This window comes from Calonectris borealis, chromosome 1 (assembly GCF_964195595.1).
Source record: "Calonectris borealis chromosome 1, bCalBor7.hap1.2, whole genome shotgun sequence".
In the NCBI taxonomy this organism is placed as follows: domain Eukaryota; kingdom Metazoa; phylum Chordata; class Aves; order Procellariiformes; family Procellariidae; genus Calonectris; species Calonectris borealis.
In genome coordinates, this window is record NC_134312.1 from 200,237,300 (window position 1) to 200,254,368 (window position 17,069).

Consider the following 17,069-nt stretch of genomic DNA (forward strand, 5'->3'; position numbering starts at 1 on the left):
TGTGTATATATATGTATGTATATAAAGATATAGGTAAAAAGTCAAAATTATAGGATTTCACTTAGATATAGGTCTATCTTTTTAATCAGTGCTAGTAACGCTACAGAAGAATGTTTGGAAGGGAGGAAAAATGAAGTATAACTTACTCAGCTGGAACCATGAGGAAAATACTAACTGCTAAAGCACATAATGTAATTCCATTACTTAAAATGTTTTCAGGGGACCATGGGACCTCTATTATTGTTGCAAAAGTGCCATGGGATCTTATCATTAAAAGATAAAACAGCAGTTGAACCACAGTTCTCATCTAATAGCAAGCAAGTCCCCAGTCTTCAAAGATTTATCTATACAGTTAATTTTATGCAGTAGGAGTATCTTGCTTCAGACCACAGAACTTTTCAAAATGCTTAAAATTAGGCATAATGTATGTAACTCTTCACAGAATTGAGACCTACAGCCTAACTTGGACAGCCATAACGAATATACTTTTCAAATTCAAAAAAATGCGTGTTCCTTCACATGAGAGTATCAGTTTTGACCTGTATGTTTTTATTCACATAAAAGCAGTATTTCAACAGTCTGCGTACTGTTTCTTTTATGAATCAAATATTAATCACAGAAAGGTCACTGCCATCTTAGAAACTGTATTTTAAAATCTTTCCAATTACATTACTAGTATCTTCAATTATCAAAATTTTTTTTTTTAAATAAGAATTTTGCTTTCAACTTTTTTCTCTGATTTTTCAACTTGACTTAAAAAAGTAATTCTTCTGAAATTTGAGGGAACTTGTTACATGTGCCAGCAAGGTGTTTTTCAGCTAACTGCATAGGAACAGTGTGGGAAGACAGTTAGTGTGTTAGAAAGGTCAATATAAATTAATGCTATGAGAGGTATTTGGGGACACATATCTTGGATAAATTTTAATTCTTTTCCTTTTAAATGGGCTCTATCATGACAAGCTTTCAAGTAACTTTAGCAAGTTGAAAATATTTGAAGATAAGCTATATTTATGGCCTAGGTCCTAAATGCAAAGATTGCCGTGAACTCTTATTTATGAGCTGAAGGGTGTTATCTAGCCACAAAATGTTCACATTTATTTTCAGTCTTACTAGTGGATCAATGTTGACTGTCTGGTAATTGGTTCCATTTCCATCATCTCCAAAGCCTATAAAATAACTGGACTTTCTGTAAACTAACAGCACATTGTCATCTTAAGGCTTCTTCATCAGAGGAAGGTATTTCAGCTTCCTTGAAACTGATCTCTCATCTGTTTGCTGTTTGTTTTGTTTCTTGTGGAGGAGGGATGGGTAGAAATTGCGGAAACATTCAAGGTCAGGTTGGACAGGGTTCTGGGCAACTTGATCTAATTGAAGATGTCCCTGCTCATTGCAGGGGAGTTGGACTAGATGACCTTTAAAGGTCCCTTCCAACCCAAACTATTCTATGATTCTACGATTCTATGCATACAAAGCAGCTTTGGAAATCCCTGAAGTCAACTCCCAACCTTCACCATAAACAACCTCGGTACAGGACCTTTGAGATTCTGGATAGAGATCAAGGTATAAGCCGGCCAACTTTAACGACTGTCCAGTTTTATCCAATCACCCTGTAGTTTTCAAAGTGCACTAAGATTATTTCGTTTTATCACTTTTAACAAAACTTGTCTTCCCTGTGCTTATATCCTTATCTGCTTCAGAGTGTTTTCCTTGTAATCATAAGCAGAGAGATTGCTCTCACATCTGTTAAAGTAAAATACAAGTGATATTATTAAGAGGACCAATATAATTTTGAAGGGGATAAAGAAGGCCTGGCTTTGTGAGACCTTCTGTTTCAGTCTTCTGTCTGACTTTGAGCAGAATTTAATCTATGGTCCAGTTCTTCACCTACAAAACCAAGCAGTGATATTTCCTGTCTTTCAATTAGCTTGTCTGTTCGGCTCCTCCAGGAAAATACCCAAAATACTGTTAGCACAGTGCCTAGCCCACTAAAATTTTACTTTTGATTGGAGCTTACTGTCAAATGTACATACGGTAAGTCAGTCAGACCACCCCCATGCTATGTGTCGTGAAATGGGGTCATGTATATAAAAGGTGGCTTGCCAGCCCCTCCCTGAATTCACAACTGGCTGGTTGTCACCTTCCCCAATCCAGTTTACGCAGCATTTGAAGTCCCAAAAGACAGACGAGCATGATGGGTGGCCCTCAGACTGGATGACTGAATCCATCTCTCAACTCTTACTCTATCTAAAATAGTAAGAAAGGGTTTATATTGAAAGTAACAGGAGTTAATTTAAGCTGTTACAAGAGTAAATGAATGCTGGCACTAAGCCTAATGCTGTTGAGGGGATTGGAGTTCTAGCAGAGAGTGAATCCCTATTGGAACTTGGCCTAACACACTTAAAAGACACTGAGATGTGGAAGTGGACCTTCAGGTATGTGGAGCTGTCGGTTTACTTGGGTTTTTTAATTTTGTAACTTTGTAACAAAACTTGGAAGAAATTAAGTTTCTGCCAAACCTCATTTCCTAACAATCACTGGAGTCACAAGGGTTTTAATTCATGGTAGTGTGTTTTCATCTTTTGAGGTGACTTCACATTATGTTCATTATGCCTAACAAGAAATGGCAGCATTTAAGTATTGTTATGTAACAATTCAGTGGAACATTGAATCTTACAGGAAAATTACATTCTTAAACATTTAAGAAAATATTTTATTAGGCTTTTCATTTGCTTTTGCAAATTTTCAGCAATGCAAACATCTCTAGAACAAAGTCTGAAGTCAACATGTAGAAAGCACTTGTTAAAAAAGCAGGTATGTCAGCTTGCTAAATGTAATGATTTCTTCTTACAAGAGCCAAGGAAGAGCAAGCTGTGCAGGATGGGAAAGGGAGCCTCTGAACTAACATTTTACTGCCACAGGGCATAGTAGTTGATGATATTTGCCACCATGTAGCTCAATTTTTCTGATGAAACTCCTGTTATATTTACCAGACTGTCAGTGTCATTTCTATAGACTACAGCGATCTTTGCTTTCTGTCATAAACTACCCCTGCAGTGATACTGCATGAGATGAAACAGGACTATGTCTTAATAGCCAAGGGTTTTCTAGCTACTTAGGCATATGTTCTAGCACTCACAAACATACCAGCCTGGTTACTGCAACACAGGTGTGAGCCACGTTAGCACAGCAGTAGCTTTGCACTCCTGGACACTGCACACACAGGGTAAATTTACTGCAGGAAGAGAAGGGGTAGCTAAGGACACCTCCCCATCAGCATTGCGTGCTTGCAGTCATATGAGAATAGTTCTCCGTTCACATTGCAGTTGTATCTGTTCCAGTCAGGAATGTCATCTGAGGAAAGACAAATGACCTACTTACTCGTTTTTACTCAAAGAAAAACTGAAAATGCCTGGCAGAGTGCTGAACTAAACCCGCTTACCTGTGTTGTGGTCGTATGTTCAACATCAAGGGATCTGGCATTCAGAATTCAAATCTCTCAGCCATCCTTTACAATGTTTCTGGGATGTTGCCAGCATTCATGAAGTGCTTGTTATTGGCTGACTCAGAAAGGGAAGTACTCTTAATGTGTTTGTGCAAATATTCTGTGTCAAACTGTAAGACTGGGATGGAAAATATTTTGTCTGTCTAGAGGGAGGTAGAAATAGGGGACAGGAATTTGCCGCAAGTTTTATATCTCTACAGCAGAAGTGGGATTTTGCAGTGTGTGTTTGTGTATGACGATAGAGGGATTTTGCTGCTATGTTTTACAGTATCTGGGGATTAGAAAGGATTTTCCTGTTTGAGTTACTTTCTAGGTCTCTGGGGATAGGAAAAAGATTTTGCAATGTACACTAGTCTGTGGAGATGGAAACCATTCACCCTGCATGTTGCACTCTTGGGTGATTTTGCAATGAGCAGCCATTTGTGTTCCCCAGAGAAGGTGTTTTTGAAGGGTTTGTATCCTGCTAAGGACTCAGGTGGCACATTCCTGAAGATGTCCCAAACACTTCACAGAATGACACTCAGTGAACAACACATGCTAATGGAAGACTGGATAAATTCTGAGATGCCATTAGTTAGATGACTGAAATTACCATCTACGAAACTGAATTCACGACTCCAAATTCAGATCAGGGAAGGAGAGTGAACTAAAATTACTTTAGTGGCACTGATGGATGATCACCGTATGTCAGTGGATAGAGGGCAAAATGGCATTTCCATGTTTCAGAGCCTGTACCACAGCATTTGTAATGTTGACAACACAGTACCGCTTGTAGTATCAGAAAGAGGTGAAAGATACAGTTTGCTAAAATGGACTGAGTACTTTCTGAAGGCCTTTAACCAAAGACCAAAATAATGGGAAATTGCATGCATCGGTTCTCTCTCCAGTCTTTTTCCACATGCACATGGAGCCATTAGGTGAACTACTCTGAAAATATGGATACTGGCACTGCCAACCTACAAATTACATTTAGCTTCCTCTCCGCTTTACTTCATGTGACTGTATCATTCATTCCCAGGTGGCCCAATGTTTGAACATGATCAACTAACTAATGTTTGAGTGTGATCAACTAACTCAATCTAACCAAGGCCTTTGGTTAGAGCTTTGTTAAAACTGTGGTAGTGGACAAAAAAGCACTTTGAAGCATTCACAGTGAACAGTTGTCTTTGACGCAAGTGATTACTGCTGGTCAAGTCAATCTGTAATGCTTTTCAGTTATCACCTCTGCCATGATGGTTTCTGTAACCAGTATCTTCTGTCATCTGTATTTCATGAGAAACTCTACTCTGCTGGTGAAAAGGACGTTCTAAACTTATTCATGCTTTTGTTGTTTCTCGTCTGGAACATACGCAGAGCAATGCATCCATACACAACGTCTCCAACACAGAAAACACCAACTGCACAGCACACAGCACCAGGTCAGCCCCGCTAGTGCAAGCTCACCGAACCTGCCTCGCTCTGTACACTGGGCTTCCCGCAGGGTCTCAAACCCAGTTCGTGACCCATTGCTCTTCATGTAGTCAGCAGTGGCTTTTAAGCCACTTTTAAGCTCTGGAAGAAGAGTCACCTCAATGAACACTGTGAAGCTGAGCTCTGTGAGGGAGGCAGCGAGGGGCACCCTCGGGACCGGAGGACCGTTACAAGCGTCGCCACTTTTCACTCCCTACCGCACAGGCAAGGCCTTACGGTGGTCCCTTCTGACAACAACAAAACGCCTGACCCCTGCCACCGCTTTCCCTCTCCACCAGGAACACGCCGGGCGAGCCCGATCCTCGGCCAGGCCCTCTCCCCTTCCCGGGGGAGGGCCAGGGGCCAGGGGCACGGGCCGGCCGCGCAGGGCCTCTGCCCGCCCACCGGCCCCTCCATTTGAGCTGTTTTCAGCGAAACGCTTGAAGCGGGGGCCCTGCCGCCTCCCCTCACCCCTGAGGGGACTGCCCGGCCCGGGGCCGGGAGCCGGGCGCGTTTCCAAGACGGGAAGGCGGCCCTGCAGCGCCGGTCACAGCTATGAGACCCTGCGCACCTCTGCCTGCGTTACCTCTCTGCCAGGACCGTCCCCTCCGATTTGCGGGTAGCTTCCCTCCCGCTCGCGGAGCGGGGCCAGCGCGCTGCGCTCTCGCAGGGGACAGCACGATCGCGACGGGTCGGAGCCGCCCCCGCCCCGCCGGGCGGGCAGCGAGCGGCCCCGCGGCCTCGGGCCCGGCGCTGCGCATGCGCCCCGCGGCGCCCGGCGGCGGCGGGGCCGGTTCGATGTCGGCGGCGCCACGGCGGCTTCCGGGAAGATGGCGGCGTGGAGAGCGGCGCTGGCGGCGGGCGCCCGCGCTCCGCTGAGGGGGCGGCTCGCCGGGCTGCGGCCCCCTCGGAGCCAGCGGCGCCCGCCCAGCTGGAGAGTCGTCGCCGCCGCCGCCCTGGTCGGGGGAGGCTCCCTGGCGGCGTGTTACATCGGGCGGCCGGGCGTGTTCCCTACGGTCCTGGCTCAGGTAAGGCGGCAGCATCCCCGCTCCGGCAGCCTCGCCTCTCGCCGAATGGCAGGGCCGGGTGGGCCGCGGGGGAGGGCCGGGTCGTGGCGCCGGGGGCGGGCGCAGGTCTGCGGGTCCCGGGGGCGGCGGCGGCTGTTGGCGGGCGCGGAGGAGCGGCCTGCGAGCGGGCCGGTGTCCGTGGTGATCAGACCTCGTCTGCTCAACGCCGTGCGGCAGGACCCGGCTGCGGGAGCCCTCATCGCTCAGGTCGTCCAGCAGGTACTGCACGTCCCCGGGCCCCTTGGCAGCAGCCGGATCAGCACCGTGTCACTTAAACTAATCCTGCCTCACCTCATTGACGGGAACTTCGCCGTTTTCTTCAGTGGCGGAAGGCGGGGCGTTGCCTTAGCACCCAGCGTTTCCCCCGTTCACTTGACAGCCCTGGTCGTGCAACCTGATGAACCTGCGCGGTTTGCACGAGCACACGGCCTGTACCGAGTTCCTCGTTTTGCTGGTAACTTTCAGAGCTTGTCTGCCTTCCACAATGCCTGGTCTACACGTCAGGTGCTGTTAGACAGTCGTGCACCTTTTTTCCCCCTAAAAAAGAATATTTCATGAAAATAGTGCTTTTATATCTTATACTTGTCTGAAATGCATCACATGTAACAGTTAGGAAGATTTCCTCTTAGTATGTTCAAAGTGTGTGCTATGGATGTTGAAATGTAGTTTGCTTTGGAGCATCAGTGCACGCTCAGAAGGCTATGTTCAAGGATGGATAGTCATTATTTACAAAACAATCTTCGCAAGTTCCAAAATACGGTTATGCTTCCCAACTTTATTCTTTTCATGGAGGTAGTGAACTTTTTCCTGTTCTTCCTTTGGAAAAGAAGTTACTGTCAATTAGAGGTGGTTAGGTATTTCAAGACTGGAAGACCTAAATGTTTTTTTGGCCAGAGGGTTTAGGTGGGATGGGGTGAGGAGGTCAGTGTATGCTTGCAGTACTGTTCATCTACCTATATCTAGAAAATTTTGGAAGTATTCAACACTTTGTATGCTTTGATGTCTCTTAACAGATATTGAACATACTGAACTGCAGGCAGGTAAATAGCAACCTTTATTCTTGAGTCAAGAACAAAGAATGATTTTTTTTTTTTTATAGTGTAGTCTTAATTGTGGAGAATTTCTAAGCTGCGTCTCCTTAGGAAACTCCAATTTTTTTGAATAAGCATGTTTCTAAATAGACTAACTATTAGTCCCGATCCGTTGGACAGCTCATGTTAAAACTTTGGGTTTCTGTATACAGCTCCTAGTGAGAAAGGCATCTGTTATTCCACTATAAATCCTACTGGAAATGTATCTCCTTGTAGTAAAGAGCCAACAGAATATGATTTTATGTTTAATTATGTGACATTTTTCAGCAGCATTGCCTTATGTTTAAAAAGTCCTGTCATTGGGACCAATTTCATACATGTATGGGACTCTTGCATAAGTAGACGTGTATGCAGTTATATATAAAAAGTTTTAAATGCAGGAAGTAATCACTTCTAAAGGGTGTTGAGTGAAGCAATTAGTTCTGGTGCTGATATGTTCGTGGAGTAGCTTCCATGTAATGCATGGACAGTCCTACAAGTACACTTTTTAATTCTCTGGGGGAACTCCAAAAGTCTACAGCTTATTTAATTGATTCATTTTTGGAGGCAGTAAATTATTGGACTCTGCAAATATTAAGTAGTTTATTCAATTTAAACTTTTTAGTTTTCCAGTTGAAAAGACTGTTGGAGATGCTGTCATAGTTACAGGCAAAAGTTCTCCATATGTCTTGTACTCCATGTTGCTGCAATTAATGTATTGAGCTTTTTAAAACTACCTAAGAACTGGCCATGCTGAGCGTGACACTAAGGCCAATAAACTGAAAGTGGAACTGGATTGTAAAAGCTATGAGGAGCAGAGTGATAGAGCCAAAGTAACATGCTGCAAGTCTTTTAAGCAGTTTAGATGCTACTTGTGGCTTCTTATTGACAGAAATAGGAAATACTCAAAAGCAAAACAAGAGTGCTGAAACAAGTATATCACCTTTATTTTATGTTTTGGAGTGATCTTTTTCAGTTCAGAGCTTGTGCAATCCTGTTAAATGGAGATACTTTTCACATTATAACAGTGGATAACTTTACTTTCTATTATTGTTCCTTTTCATTATCTTAAGCAGCCTTGCTTGAGATTGTGCTGGCAAACAATTCTGAACTGTTTGTTCATGTTGCAGTATGTTATGTAGTGGAAATGTTGCAGCATAGGTATGTGAAATACTACAGGTTAAGGCAAGTATTTGACATTAAGCAGCATAATTTTCATTATCATTGTGGTAATAAAGGAATATGTAGTGGAAATGTTTATAATTCTGTCTCGTCAACCAGGTCTAGCATTTGCTCTTGAGAATGCAGTGAGATTATGCTACAGTGCTTCCCAGTTTTCCTTGGTAATACAGTCTTTACTGTTGAATCGTAAGAATGAATTGCTGCAAAATGGGAGGTAGTTATTTAAGTTATTTAAGAGAAAGTGAAGCTGACGAAGTGACAATGTTGTAAAGAGCCAACAGAATATGATTTTATGTTTAGTTATGTGACATTTTTCAGCAGCATTGCATTATGTTTAAAAAGTCCTGTCGTTAAGACCAATTTCATATATGTGTGGGACTCTGGTGTAAGCATAATTTGAGCCACTGAGGAAATTCTCATTCTTGTCTTAAGTGAGATATAACAACCATTAATAGCTTTGTTGCAGAATCAAAGTCTTCATTGCTGTTTGTTTAGTTTAAGTAGTTGAAGTTGATAACTCTATTTAGATTTTCTGTTAGTCTCAATAAAACTAGTCTCCATCAAACCAGTCAGAAATTTTTCAGCTGTACCTTGTTCTAGACAACTTCAGAGATACAAGTTACTGTTGAAGCTGGCAAACAACACGTCAAAGCTAAAGTTCTGTAAATTCAGTATTTTTTATTTTTTTCTTTTAAAGCTATTCATTATTTTAAAATCAAAGACTGATACCTTTGGCACCTAGTTTCTTAAATCCTTATTTAATTCTGGTCCTCGCGTGCTGCTACACTGGATTTAATCCTGCTCATATTGGTTGTTGGCACTTCTGACTTCTGCTCAGAGTGAATGAAATCAAGCCTGTCTACAAGTCTTTGCAGAATCAAAGGTCCTGCAGGGTCAGTTAATCTGTTTTCCTTTTGTGAGTAATATGGATAGTGTCTGTTTTATTTTGTAGTGGCTTATGTTTGGTTATTGTGTTCTAATATAATTGTTGTTTATTCTGGCAATAAATTTTCAGTTTGGGGTTTTTTTAAATCTTTTTTTGGCCCAGTTTTTTTATCAGCATTTTCACTGCCACTTATCTGTTCTGACAGCTTACATTAAGTGGGTAGCATATTCATAATAAAACTTTCTATATTTAATGTAAGATTACCTCAGATATCTCTTTAGAGCTTCAGTAAGTGATTTATGAGTTATTTTCGTTCTCTATCTTCATTTGCTGACCTACTGTTTGAAAAAGTACAACTAATATATATATTGGAGTGAGTCCTTAGTGCTGATTTTAAATCTCTACTGAACAAAGATTTTTACAGAAAAATTAACATAATCTTTTTTTATTTTTTATAGATGCTAGGTTTTAGTTCTATCCGCACTTATTATTTACCAGTGAAGCTACATTGACAATATCCTAGACCAGATGTAGCCTGTGCTGGGAAAAACTAGATCAATTTTTTCAAATGAAATGAGCTAGTCAGCTTGTATAAAGGAGGGAAAAAAGCAGGGAGGGTAAGAGCTTTTGTTCTACCAGTGTAACTTAGAATGGGGATTTATGTTGAAGTTCACTAAAAGTGTTTCTTCTGTTACCCAAACCAACACAGCCAGGTCAAAAATGTACAGACTGCAGTGATACTATACAGGCTGCTTTTCTTCTTTAGTAGTGTAATTCAAATGACACAATGCTATATAATCTGTAACCTTGGTCAGAGTTGCAGTATCGTCTACTGTGTCTTTATTATCTCAGAGCTTGCAGTTTGCAATATTAATGTGGCATTATATGGCCTAAAGCTGTTGGAATTCTTTGGTTAAAGTGCGCTGTTTATCGCAAGTCAGCTTTGCAGTCAGTTAGGTTACCTTTATCAGGGTCAAGAATCAAGTACGTGATTGCCAAAGAGCGTGCAAGTGAATTTGGAATGGCACGCACTGGGAGGCTGTAGCATTGTGTGAGAGGCAACGACTCCCACTTCCCCACTCCACTAAATTTGGAACTTTCCAAGTGACCGTGGTGTTGATCTCGTATGCGCACATACTGCAAATGATAAGAAAACTCTGAGAAGCAGCAAGCTGCCAGAGGCAGCATCTCCTGCCCTGCTGAGTTTTTTATGGACATGTTTAGTCACTAGCCTCAGAAAGAAGAATATAATTTGATTCACCCTTGAAAAGTTGCCATCCCTGCAGTGTGTTACATTTTGTGCTGAGTCTAAGTAACTGTTTTCCAAATGAGACTGACTGGAGTTGTTACTAGCATGTATATTAAGTTATACGTGTGCAAAGCCCTGTCTTATTGGTGCCCATAAACGTGAGTTTGTTTTGGCATTCTTTTTCTAGGATTGTGGGAGCATTAGTTGTTGCTTAAATATTTGATACTGCTTACCTGAGGTAAAGAGGAAGCCACAACTTACTGGCAGCATTTTTTTGGTCAGTTCTTACAAATACTTTCTGTTACATGATTGTAGTCTAATTGGTTCTCTTTATCATACCTTTTCTACTACTGCTTGTGTTGCGTCAGCAATGTGCTACAATTCTTCCAGATAAGAAGAGGCTAGATTCCTGTCCTGGAGGTTTTATACAAATACATAAATTGTATTTGATCATACTGAAAATATTAAGATAATACTTATAACAATGATTAACAAACCATTTGTGCCATTTTCGTGTGTGTGTGTGTCTGATATTTCTGAAATTCTCGTTTTGTTTAAAATGTGTTTATTGAAACAGTCCTCTTTTGGACTGTGTTAAATGTTTTATTCCACCTTGAACTACATTGAACGTTTCACCCTTTTCCAGTTTTCCAATGTTAACGATTCTTAAAAGAAGCAAAGATAGCCACACATGGTAGTGGTGACTTTGTGTGTTGCAATGATATGAAAACTGTTATTCTAAGCAACTGTGTGTAAAATACTTCTAATGATCAAAACTGGAGCTTAAATTAGTTTTCTGGGGTTACATGTGTAACCACCACAAAAATTTATTTTAAAAAGATATAATTTCGGAACTATTGCCTAACCCTGTTTAAAGAACCCAGAATACTGTAAAGGATTCCCCAAACACCAGTTTTGTTCAGGGAAGACCCTTTTGGTTCTGGCACTACAGAAAAGGCAAAATAATCCACTGGAGGTACAGTGGATTATTCACAAATCCTAGGGGTACAGAGAATTTGGGAAGTGCCACAGTTCGTAGGATAATCTAGGGAGAGTGCTTATATGAAATACAACTGTAAGTTTACCAGGGTTTTAGTAGAATTCTCTGGACTACAAGACCTGGAAGCTGATAAGAAATGGTTTTGAAAGTTATAAAGTCCTGTCTGTGTTCCTTGGTGACACTTTGAGATGTGCACTGTGTCTCCAAAGAGGTGAATGTTGAGTTAGAGTTGTTTTAGACAAGTTCTGATATATTGTGCACGGTTTTCACTCAGTTAAAATTTCCAACTCAAATCAATAGGTGATTTGCAAAATAATGTCTAATATAAGCATGGTACCTGTTTAGCGTATTTTTACTTGATTGGTAACTTCTGGCATAAATGTGTAAAATATATTCATGGTGGTGTCAGTGGCCCTCATTATATGCTTCGAAAACAAATGTAATCAGTTGCATGCGTGTTAAAACAGCTTTTGTTTAAATCATTTGAAGTAATTTCTTCAGAGCAGTGGAAGGAAGAAGTGCATAGCTTTGGGATTTTGATGGTTTTTTACACATCCTTTGTATTCAGGACCACTTTGTGACTTAAGTTATGCTTACAGTACTCTTAGCCCACACTTTCTCACTCAGTATATTTCTGAATGTTTTTCTGTAATAGATGATGTTATTTAGGAAGGTAAGCTGTGCATAATAACTGCATGTGAAGGATTTTTGGAATTGGCAGATAAAAAGTACGTATGTGGCATTTGAATTCGGTCACCAAATAGAAAAAAAATAGCGTATTTCTTTGTAGGAACCATTGTTTATAAGTTATGTGTAAGTGCTTTAAATTGTGAGACATTGGTGAGTCTTGTTACAATGGGAATTACAATGGTGGGGGTTTCTTTGTGATCTGTTTTAAAAACCTGGTTCATGCTGAGGAAAGAACATTGCTATTAAGATGAGGCGTCTTGATAAATACAGAACCCAGGATAAAATTGCATAAGGATTTGTAGTGATGTATGGAATTGCCTGGAGGGAAGAATGTGGTTCTAAAATAAAACCAGAAAGAATATGTGCAGTCTAATCTGAGAAATATACAGGAAGATTCTTGTGTTTACTCTGTCATAAAAAGAAAAAAATTGCCCGCTTTTGTTGGATCAAAATCCTAGAATAGTTTGTGTCCTAAGCAATATTTTAAAGTCTTTATCTCTGAGTCTTTATTCGATTAGAAATTAATTGAGAATGCAAATGTAGCAGCACATATAATAGATTACTAGGATGCTCACAAAGTAAAATTAAGTGTGTATAAAATAAGTCTGCAGCATAATGCTTTAACAGGCTTTTGAAACTTAATGCAAATGTTTTTAATCCACATCAAACATGCTACTCGGTGATAGCTTGCAGGCCTCAGAAAAGCCTCATATTTGAATTGAGCTGGTGCAAACCTGACCACATGGTCAGATCATTAATGCTTAAAATCTATGTAGTAAAACAAGGCCATGTAAAAATCATTAAAATTACCATTGCTGTTGCGGGTTGGAGCATCTTTAAGTAAGGATTATAATTAAAAAAAGAAATCTCTCCCCTGCTTTACCTTGTCCCTTCCTTAAAATGTTGACCTGCCATTTTTTGCTTCTTATTTTGCTGCTGGCCGTTGTTCTCTCTGCGTGACAGAACGTAATACATAATACGTTGTACGGCGTGGACCAGGATGCGGCGCATGGAGCCAGGCAGTGGTCCCCTGGACAGCATTAGATTTCTGTTCTGGTTATAGCACGGTTGGAAAGGTGTTAGAGGATTCCTTACTGTATCTTCAGGTTGGGTCCTTGAACCATCTGCAAGGCGGTGCCTTTAAATCTTCTTCCCACTGAAGAATCTGCAAAACTGGCAGCCTGGGGGGGGGCCCATTTGCTTCAAGGTGCTTTGAACCCGTGACGTTTCTGTACAGCAGTGCCCAGCGCAGGAGAGGCTCGTTGTTGAGGTACAGCGAGCTGCAGGTAGTGCTCTTGTCAGCATGTGGTATCATCCCCCTGCCAGCTTCGTGTTTTACTTTCTGCTGTATCTTTACTGCTTTATTTACTGTCTCGATAAATAGTACAAAAAAATGTTGTCTTAGATCATGACAAGGCAGTCAACTTTGTAGGTAAACACATTAAATAATTCCTATTTTTGAACAGGAAATGAGTAGTCAATTTTTTATTACGTGACTGAGATATCAATAGTCTATGGCTACATACGAGACAGTTTAACACAATTCATGCATGTGCCTTCTAACTCTGGTGTATCGTGTGAATATATTCCTATTAAGGTTTTTCTTCACCATGCATCTAGAAGTAAATTGAAGTACTACGATATAATTGGTTTGGTTCTGTGTATTTAAATGCCTTAATAACATTGTTGCCTCCTAATTTATCTAGAATCAATGAGTTTCAGTTAATAGTCCCAAAATATTATGAAAATAGTATGTGTTCAAAAAATGCATTTTAAAACAACATTCCTCCAGTTTTTAAGCATCAATAAATATGAATTTCCCCTGCAAGAAGAGCTCTTTGGAATTAGATTGCCAGCTCAGCCTACCCTAATCTTTTTTCTTTACCTTAAATATACTTAAGTCTTTCTGAAACTGTTCCTCTTGTGCAGCCAGCCAGGGTAACCTTAGCTACCTCTTGTTTAATACTGTATTTCACTGTGTTATGGAAATACTGTATGTATCGGGTATCCACCAAGCAGTCTAAATCAATAACTGAGATATTTAAATATATCACAGACATCATTCTCAGGATTAGTGACATACAGACATTGTCATGTTGTGTGCTTAAAATAGAATGTGGTATAGAGAGTATGGAATCTGTAGGACCATGATGTTATAATTAATTATAGACTTAAATATTACTTATAGATGTGCACTTGTTTCTCAACTTTAAATATACGGTATCCTTTTCAGCTTCTTGAGTGTGAGATATTTATATCCTGAAGTTTTTGGCTTTGAAAATATTTACATTTATCCCCTTCTCTGTGTGCATGGAGATTCTTTGTGCAGGTGTCTTCATTGATACTAAAACAACATGATGTCAAATGTAATCTTAGGGGTCGAGGTTAAAATTTAACTATCTTTCATCTGATCTGTCACTTTTTACTTGAATTCACTCTTGCTATACGACTTCAATGATTAAATAAAATCTAACTAACATTCTTTCTAGGCACTTTGATACATGTGGACAGGTGGGGTGAGTTAAGCTGCATGGTTTTGTGTTTTTAGCTACTGTTTTAATTGCAATGTAATAAAAGGTTAGTGTTTGAGAGTCTTTGGCTGTTTGTGTTAATGGACAAACATAAACAGGTAAGAAAATAGCTTGCCTGAAAATCAAAAAAATATGCTTTTGAAGAGAAAGAATTGCACAAAATAATATTCTGATTTTTAGCAAAGATCCCAGAGAAGAAACTAATATTTGTTTACTGGGGATATGAGACTTTTCCTCCACTAAATACTCTAGATGGTTTCAAAACAGATACTCCAATGTTTCTTTTTTATCTGCTTTCTTAGATGGAAGCTGTGTTGTTTTTTTTTTTTCTAAAAACTTTGAACATAGTGATAGTTAGCCTTTTTTTTGTAGGAAATGATCTGTTGTGTACAAGCAGTAGCATCTATTCTCCCGTTGATGCTGTTTTGTACTGTTTTCACATGTGTTTGCTGGATTAGCACGACACCTCTGTATTGTGCTTCCTTGCAGACCTTTGTGTAGAGACTGTGGCTGACTAAATATGGCTATTCCTCACAAGCGAGTCAGCATCTTGGAAACATAGGGTAGCCAGAAAAAGAAGAAATAACTCAGAATCTAGTTTAATTTGTGCTGTGGAGAAACTTATGTAGACTTCACTGGGGATAGCTGTAACAATAGCATTAGGGCTATTTATTCCATGTCCTCATTTTCTGCATTGGGTACTTTTAGGTCACTAAATTTTGGTACATTTTAATGTTGTCTAATTTTCTTTTTACTATGGTTCTTGTAATAAGGTTACTTAACGTAACTAGGCTTAATTTTGTTTGAATATATTCCAGAAAGACACTTGTTAAAATAATCATCAAAGATAAATGACAGATAAAACTGTGTGAAATGCTCATTCAGAATACATGTCTCCTTGCTATTCAGAATACTGTATCTCTGTTCTGCTACTCCTGGAGGTTTTTATTACACTATGAACTGGAAGACAAGAGAAGGGAGTCTTGTCAACTTCGAACACCAAACAGGATTTAAAGTAGTTCCTCAAGGTTTATGTCCCTTTCAGGGTAGGAGAAGTTTCAAGAGTGACTGTCTTGCACTGATGGGGTCTATAAAAAGCAGTTATAGCAGATGCAGCTAATAAATATTATCTTATCAGCACTGATACCTTCCCTGCTCCTTTGCCAAATCAGCAGAGAAACTCCTTCGTATGCCTCTAAAAACTGCAGAGACTAACTCTAGCATAGATGAAAAATTTACATGAAGTGAAGGAAATCAGTGTTTCCAGAAATTTTTTTTTCCCTTATTCTTTCTTTTTTTAAAAGTAGGCATTTTCTTTGATAATACCTATTATTGGAAACTGCCATTTATAATCTATTAACAAATTATAATGCAATATTAAAATAAAAGACATTGAACTGCATGTAAAGCTATATACATATGTATTTATAATGTAAGTTTATGCTTTATATATATAAGTAAGCATATAATAGTATGCATATGTATAAAATATACTTAAAATACAGTCTGTGTGAACGCAGTAATAAAATATAAATATAATAGTGCGTTAATAATGAAGTTATGGGATTTATTTTGAAAGTTTCTAATCTAAATTGTCAGATATGCCCAGAATTTAAAGGATGGATTCTGCCTGAAGTTCCATCAAAGGCTCCTTCTGGTGGCCCTGTAAGAGACAGACAGCTGTGTGCTGCCAAGTCAGGCCGGGCTTTGAACTTGACTGCGTGCGCACGCCGATGTGAAATCTTGCCAAGGAGAAAAGTGGAAAGTTCTGTGCTGTCGTATTGCTCACCATGGTGAAACGGACTTGGTAATAGTAGTACATTCTCTCACAAAGTTGCCAAAATGAACTTTATTTTTCAATACAAAAGTGTTAACGATTACGTATTGACCACGTTATTTGACAGTCTGCTTCTCCTTTTCTAAAACTTTGAAAATTGGAAGACACCAGAGCTTAATGCCATAACTGACAGAAGAGTTGGTTTGGAGCTGCTTCTGTACCAGTTCTCTCTAGGTTTGTTTTTGAAGCAACTGTGGACTTGTCTGGTAATTTGGTGTTTTTTAAGAAAATGCAAAATCAAAATGATACTTGGCATGGAGACTAAGATACTGCTTTTTACCTTTACTTCATAACCTTAAATTGTTTAAATGCAAAGTGACAGTGGTCTCAGTAGTCTGGAATTGTCACAAAATGAAATGTTTTCCCTTGCTCATTCACCTGAGGGGAAGGCATGAGAGTATGGTTCTTACTGCGGAATGCAGTAAAGCTGATTGATAAAACATCTGGCACCTTTTGTACTGAAAAATACGCTTGATGGTCTTAGGCATAAGGGAATACAGTATTATCACTGCTGTATTTGGGAATAAGTAAAAAATGACAGGCTTCTGCTGAAGATGTGAAACAGCAGGAATAAACATTGTAATCTCCAAAAGACAAAAAAACCGA

The 17,069-nt window shown here is 39.9% G+C and overlaps 1 protein-coding gene and 1 long non-coding RNA gene across 2 annotated transcripts in view; one reads left to right on the forward strand and one right to left on the reverse strand.

Annotated features, from left to right (window-relative positions):
• Positions 1–1,931: 1,931 nt before the first annotated feature.
• Positions 1,932–5,514, reverse strand: LOC142077796 (uncharacterized). Its single transcript, XR_012672006.1, has 2 exons — positions 3,440–5,514; positions 1,932–3,351 (listed from the first exon to the last, which is right to left on the reverse strand). It is a non-coding gene; the product is annotated as an uncharacterized LOC142077796 (long non-coding RNA).
• A 236-nt stretch (positions 5,515–5,750) lies between these two features.
• MICU2 (mitochondrial calcium uptake 2) overlaps positions 5,751–17,069 on the forward strand; it is a 154,084-nt gene continuing 142,765 nt past the window's right edge. Inside the window, exon 1 of the mRNA XM_075139933.1 lies at positions 5,751–5,979. Coding sequence (XP_074996034.1) covers positions 5,782–5,979 — 198 coding nt within the window. The 5' untranslated portion in view covers positions 5,751–5,781. The remainder of the gene's footprint in view (positions 5,980–17,069) is intronic.